The 7,352-nt window shown below is 40.4% G+C and overlaps 2 protein-coding genes across 2 annotated transcripts in view; one reads left to right on the top strand and one right to left on the bottom strand.

Moving 5' to 3' along the window:
* Positions 1-2,025: 2,025 nt before the first annotated feature.
* LOC309808871 (uncharacterized protein) lies at positions 2,026-3,637 on the top strand (the record flags this gene model as incomplete). Its single annotated transcript, XM_082629446.1, is given in 2 exon segments — positions 2,026-3,547; positions 3,551-3,637. Coding segments are annotated over 2 exon segments (1,425 nt in total). The 5' UTR covers positions 2,026-2,209.
* Positions 3,638-6,206: 2,569 nt separating this feature from the next.
* LOC309807644 (BCL-6 corepressor-like) overlaps positions 6,207-7,352 on the bottom strand; it is a 42,297-nt gene continuing 41,151 nt past the window's right edge. The window contains 1 exon segment of the mRNA XM_082627475.1: positions 6,207-7,012. Within this exon segment, the coding sequence (XP_082483601.1) occupies positions 6,721-7,012 (292 nt within the window). The 3' untranslated portion in view covers positions 6,207-6,720.

The raw sequence follows: 7,352 nt of genomic DNA, 5'->3' as shown, positions 1-7,352 counted from the left end.
CTACAAATTGGCATAGCCTTTCTGGGTGGTAATTTGGCCATGTGTATCAAATGTCTTAAAAATAGGTCACACTTAGTCATTCCACTTGTAGTACCTTATTCTACAGAAGTAATCCCGATGGACACAGAGATGTATATACAACGTATTCACATTGTTTCTGACAGGGAAAAGCAAACTGTCTAAATAGAATTGCAAAGAATCGATTAAACTATGGGACATCAATACAACACAATACTACATGATACATCATTAAGTGAAAAAAGCAGGAATATGAAATAGCAGGTATACTACAATTCTATTTTTGTAATCCCTAAGTGTACATGTATATTTGTAGAAAAAAAAAGACTGAAAGTATATACGTCAAAATGAACAGTGATTATATCTGGGTATTAAAATGATAGGTAATTGTTCTCTTGTTACTCTGTATTTTCTATAAAGGATATATGCAACTCTTAGAGAAAGTTTAAAAGCAAAATAAAAGCTATCAGTAAAATGAGGCTTTAAAAAATCCTATCACAATAGTATCATGCCAAAAGCTAAGCATATTAAAAATTCAATATTTTCAATTTTAGAATTTCCCTCTAAGCCATAAATCCTCACTAAGAGATTCTGCCAAAGCACTTGCACCCAGGTCACCAATGAGCGGGTTGCAGTTCAGAGTGATGCGCCTCAAACCAGCCATGCAGTCAAGATCACGTCTCCTGGAATGAAGACTCTCAGCCCAGGTTTCTTCATGCCTTCTGGTAGTCTGATACTTCAAAGATTTAATGGGATGAAATTAAGATGCTTGAATAAGGAAACAGGGTGTGCCTGAGTATGGCTTATTCTGTCAGAGATTTACACACACACACAGATCAAGCATATATGCCAGGAGCATCAACCTGAGAAATTCAACAGTCACTTCTGGTTTACGAGTCCAGTGACCCAGATTCTGCTCGGTCAGTGATTAGATTCTAGCCACTGCATTTCCTGTTTCTGAACACTTACGTAAAGTTGGACAACTCAATTACAGTCTATGAATTATTTTCCTTATCTTCTAAGTCAGGGAATTGGTTCTAAATTCTATCTTTGCTGAGGCCCTATATTTCATCATCCTGTCCTCCAGTGGCCTCCAAACACCTCACTGGGCAAACCATAAGAAAACTTTTTAATATGCATCTTATTTATTAACAAATTATATACACAAAGTTCCATACATAGTATTTATGTACATGATAAACTACACAGATTTTTTAAAATAATACAAAGGTAAAAATGTTCTCATATTTTCTTTTCCTAACTCCTAAGGCATTATTTTATTTTACTTATTGTTTTATAAAGATTTATTTATTTGTTTGTTTGTTTGTTTGGCTGTGCCGGGTCTTTAGTTGCAGCATGCCGGATCTTTTAGTTGTGGCATGTGGGCTCTTAGTTATGGCAGGCACGTGGGATCTAGTTCCTTGAGCAGGGATCGAACCCAAGCCCCCTACATTGGGAGCACATAGTGTTAACTGCTGGACCGCCAGGGAAGTCTCAAGCATTATTTAAAAAACTATATTTACAAAATGTATCTCACATGCTACCTTGGGTGTGCACACAAGCTTTAGAGGCCTGGACTATGCAGAGCCAGTTTGATGTGCCTTGGGAAAATAATGGTTTGACATTTAAGCAAAAGTACTGTCTTGAAGACATTCAATTCTTTATGTTCATAAAGTAAATTTTGGTAACAGGGAACACTGACTGTAAATGAAAAAAGTCTTATTACATTCCTGAAAAAGTAAAAGACTCAAAGTGCCTTTGTTACTCTAAAAGGAAAATCATTAGTGTCATTTTTCTATTAACAATAACTTATTAAAGCTCCAAGCAGAAACAACAGCAATCACTTACACAGTGCTTAGTATGTGCCAGGCACTATTTATACAAATAAGTGCATTTAAACCTCATAATGAGGCATAGAGGTTAAGTGATTTGCCCATGGTCACTAGCTATGAAATGGGAGAAAGGAATTCACTCTGTCTACAAGAGGAGGGCAGGTCAGGCGTGGATCAAGGCCGGAGAGGACGACACCTCTAGGCCACAGCAAGTAAGGGCTGAGCGCGACGCCCCAACCGAAGAAAACTGCCCCACACCGAGCGGTCTCCTGACACCCCGAGCAGGTGCTGGCCTCCGAAAACACGTGTGGGAGCAGTGGGGACAGAGCTCCTGAAGCAAAAAGGAACCGCAGTTGATTATGGAAGATTCTCACAAGAATAACGCTTCAGAGACAGCACCTCAGTCTGGTTCAACAGTTCAGGGAGCTCATATTTCTCATATTCCTCAACAGATGTCATTAAGAGGATCTGCGCCAGTGACAATTGTACCTCTTCCTGGAGAGCAAGTACAGGTTCAGGGGGTCATCCAGACAGCTCAGTCTTCTGTAACTCACCCACCACACGTGCAAACGGTATCATCTTTATCAGAAAGTGAAGAGTCTCAGGACTCATCTGACAGCATAGGCTCCTCACAGAAAACCCACGGGATCCTAGCACGGCGCCCATCTTACAGAAAAATTTTGAAAGACCTATCTTCTGAAGATACACGGGGCAGAAAAGGAGACGGAGAAAATCCTGGAGTTTCTGCTGTCACTTCTATGTCTGTTCCAACTCCCATCTATCAGACTAGCACCGGACAGTACATTGCCATTGCCCCAAATGGAGCCTTACAGCTGGCCAGTCCAGGCACAGATGGAGTACAGGGGCTTCAGACATTAACCATGACAAATTCAGGCAGTACTCAACAAGGTACAACAATTCTCCAGTATGCACAGACCTCTGATGGACAGCAAATACTTGTGCCCAGCAACCAGGTGGTTGTACAAACTGCATCAGGAGATATGCAGACATATCAGATCCGTACCACACCTTCAGCTACTTCGCTACCACAAACCGTGGTGATGACATCTCCCGTAACCCTTACATCTCAGACAACTAAGACAGATGACCCCCAACTGAAAAGAGAAATAAGGTTGATGAAAAATAGAGATCCTGTAATGTGGAGAGCTGCGATTGGAACTAATAACATAGATGGGCGTCAGCCACACTCCAAGATGATGAAAGTTAAAGCGATCATTATCCATCCAGACTTCGATGTGGAATCTTATGAAAATGATATTGCGCTTTTTCATTTAAAGAAAGCAGTGAGATATAATGATTATATTCAGCCTATCTGTCTACCTTTTGGTGTTTTCCAAAGACTGAACCGAAACACGAAGTGTTTTATAAGTGGATGGGGAAGAACAAAAGAAGAAGGTAATATTACAAAAAAATTACACGAAGCAGAAGTGCATTATATTTCTCGAAGTTTTTGTAATTCTGACAAGAGCTATGGGGATATAATTCCTTACACTTCATTTTGTGCAGGTGATGAAGATGGAGTTTTTGATACTTGCAGGGGTGATAGTGGTGGACCATTAATGTGCTACTTACCAGAATGTAAACGATATTTTGTAATGGGAATTACCAGTTACGGATATGGCTGTGGTCGAAAAAATTTTCCTGGTGTCTACAGTGGGCCATCCTTCTACCAAAAGTGACTGACAGATCACTTCTACCAGAACTGGAAGCAGGCTCTCGAAGAGATATTTGCACAGTCATGCTCATGGCAGCATTATTCACAATAGCCAAAATGCAAAAGCAACCCAAGTGTCCATCAACAGATGAATGGATAAACAAAATGTGGTATACACATACAATGGAACATTATTCAGCCTTAAAAAGTAAAGATATTGTGTCACATGATACAACATGGATGAACCTTGAGGACATTATGTAAAGAGAAATAAGCCAGTCACAAAAGAACAAATATTGTATGATTCCAATTATATGAGGTATCTAGAGTAGTTAAATTCATAGAGACAAAAAGAATGGTAGTTGTCAGGTGCTGGGAAAGGGGGAGAAATGGAGAATTACTGTTTAATTGGTACAGAGTTTTGCATGATTAAAAGAGTCTGTGGATGGCTGGTGGTGATGGTAGCACAAAAATATGCATGTACTTAATGTCACTGAACTGCATACTTAAAAATGGTTGATTGTAAATTTCAAAAAAAAAAAAAAAAAGAAATGAGAGAAAGGAGATTTGAACCTAGGCCACTTGGCTTCCGCACCCAAGTTCCTGACTGTTTTCTACCTCAGGGGTCAATGGACTTGCCCTGTATAGGCTCAAAGAATTTTTCAATTTTTAAAATCTAAATTTAAACATTTCCAGATTTGTGGGCTATACAGTTTCTGTTGCAACTACTCTGCCCCACTGGTGTAGGGTGAAAGGAGCCACAACTACCATGTAAACAATGGGTGCGACTCTGTTCCAGAAAAACTTCCTTTACAAAGCCAGGCGACGGGCTGGATCTGGCCCACCAGCCAGAGTTTACCTATCCCTGATCTGCACCATCAAACTATTAAAAAGCCTTCATGTCAAATTATTAACTAACTTTAGGCCTAAATACAGTCATTATAACCACTGTAAAGTTGTTAAGGCATTATTTTAAAAACTGTATTTACAAATTGCTGATGTACTGACTTTTATTAGTTTAAAAACTACAACAGCTAATAAACACTTGATTCATTTAAGTCTTGAAGACTAGAATGGCATAGTTTCTTCACAGTATTACAATAAATGTTTTCAGTAAAAAAACATACATAAAAGTATTATTAGGTATTATATATTAAATCTCTTATTTCTAAAATTAAGTGGACTATCTTTACTAAATGGTAGAATCCCAAACTGAAAACTGGTCATATTCTTTCAGCAAAATGAAAGCTGCGCTCATATGTATTAAAAGACAAAAATTAGGGCTTCCCTGGTGGCGCAGTGGTTGAGAGTCCGCCTGCCAATGCAGGGGACATGGGTTCGTGCCCCGGTCCGGGAAGATCCCACATGCCGCGGAGCGGCTAGGCCCGTGAGCCATGGCCGCTGAGCCTGCGCGTCCAGAGCCTGTGCTCCGCAACGGGAGAGGCCACAACAGTACCACACACACACACACACAAAAGACAAAACTTAACTGCCCTCTGTATCAATATATTAATGTGTTTCAATCACATATGTTTTCATGAAAGTTTAAACATAAAATCACCTTTAAGATCTAGGCCATGGGATCTGCTCCATGCCATGTCAGAATACACCCCGTGAAGTTTACTTAACTTGTCTTAAGTGTGATAGAATTCTTTATACCTTGACAAATAACTAAAAGGAAAAAAAAAAAAAAACCCACACACACAATAAGATGAAGAGCCTATACATTTGTCAATCTTGACTTATTTGCTTTTCTTGAGTCAGTTGGAGGTTTATAGCCACATTCTCAAAATCATTAACTACAATCTTCCCAAACAGGTAATTGACGAACAGATGCATTCTAAAACTTGTCAGTAACAAAGCGCTATTCCAGTTTACAGCAACAGTTTAATTCTACTTAGATACTAAAACTGAATACACTGAATACTGCAAACTTTATTCCCAACCACTCAGCAAAGTACTACATACCTTTTCAGATATAGGGGAAAAAAAGAAAAAGCATACGATTCTTCCTATTTTCATTTCCAAAGATACATCCCAATCTTAATGATCAATCAGCGATTTAAACGTCAACTATAAACCCAGTATACTGCTGCTATGCAGTGTACTAGAGCAATAGAAGAGAGAGGACCTCAAACCCTCTGTTCCCTCAAATTCAAAGGCAGGCTTCCTGACCCCTCCAGACCACTACTGGACACAGGGAAGGCACACTAATGTTGCAGGACCCCAACCAACAGTCACCTGCTTTGTGATTACTTCCATGACACACCCTCACCAACACCACTGAGTTTGCTTCTCCTACGGGACATTACATGTATTTACTATTTTAACACATACCACAGTGCATCATAATTATGATTGCAGATAGATGTTCTAACAATTGAAAGAGAATGATGACTTTTTTGCTCTTTACATCTTGCTATTTCCCGTCCCATAATATTTCTTGAAGCGAAACCATAAAATATAGACAAACACAAAAAGCAGAAAATATACAAAACGTGTGCTTTGCACCTTAACGCAAACTTAAGTAAAATTAGTTCTGACAGTATCCAGCATGACAAACTTCCATGGTACAAACGAGAATGGACCAAGGTTTGAGCAGGTACAGGAGACAATCCAGGCATGAACAACACCAAGGCAAGGTAGACAGGAAGTAACATGGTGTGTAGGAAATCACGAGACCAGTCTGATGGGAAGAGACTTAAACAAGACTGAAACTCACTTTCTAAACCTCCATCTCCAACTGGACAATTCGCAGGACACAGGTGCACCAAAGTGGCCAATTTATTCAATCCCTTTAATATGGAGGAAGAGTTTAAAATTTTACTGGTTTAATTTGCCCCAAAAGCAACTCTCAACAGTTATGGCCTCTGTCGTCGGAGCTTTGTATGAAATTAAGTCAAAGTGTGGAGCTCCTTTGCCTTTTTTTTTTCTCCTTAAAAAAGAAAAGAAACAATTGTTCCGAGTAAAAACAAACATATTCCGAAGCATGTGTACATTGAAAAGTAAAGAAACTTTATTAACAACTTCATAAAAACTGACTTAAAATTTTAAAAAGAAAAAAACATGTTTTGAAGTCCTTCCGACTGGAGTCGTGTCTCATAGTGTCCTTTCTTTACAGAAATAGTCGTATTAGGACACATATGCACAAGGATTAACACCATGACACACTGTACACGGCGGGCCCCGGCGAGCTCACCAGTCGTCGTCTGAGTCCAGGTCTCTGGGGAGGATCCACTCCACGGATGAGCCCAGCAGAGTCTGAAGCTCGTTCGTGAACTCCACCAGATCTAAGAGCTCCTTACTTTCTGGATTACAGGACTCCAGGTCTTTGGGGCAAGAGAATAAGAGACTTGCTGACACTTGCCGGCAGAACTCGGCCTCCGCGATGGTGACGATTTTCACATTTGGGAAATTGCAGCGGAATATGCAGGAGGACATTTGCAGTTTCTTGAGCAGGTCTGAGAGCAACAGCCAGTTACGAGGCCTACACAAGAGAAAGGACAGTGGTTTGAGTTTCCGGCAAAATTAGAGGCGCTCCCAACTACGAACTGCCCGTCTCCTGGCGGGGAAAGGGCCTGCTACTTCCACTTTGATTACCCCACCCCCACCCCACTTCTCACTGTCCTTAGAAGGCCTACTTCTTCTTCTTTTTCTTTTTTAATTTTATTTCTTTATTTACTTTTGGCTGCGTTGGGCCTGTTGCTGCGCACGGGCTTTCTCTAGTTGTGGCTCGCGGGCTCTAGAGCGCAGGCTCAGTAGCTGTGGCGCATGGGCTTAGTTGCTCCGTGGCATGTGGGATCTTCCAAGACCAGGGCTCGAACCTG

This window comes from Mesoplodon mirus (genome assembly GCF_964341445.2).
Source record: "Mesoplodon mirus genome assembly, chromosome: 7".
Taxonomy (NCBI): domain Eukaryota; kingdom Metazoa; phylum Chordata; class Mammalia; order Artiodactyla; family Ziphiidae; genus Mesoplodon; species Mesoplodon mirus.
This window is presented reverse-complemented; position numbering and strand designations above follow the sequence as displayed.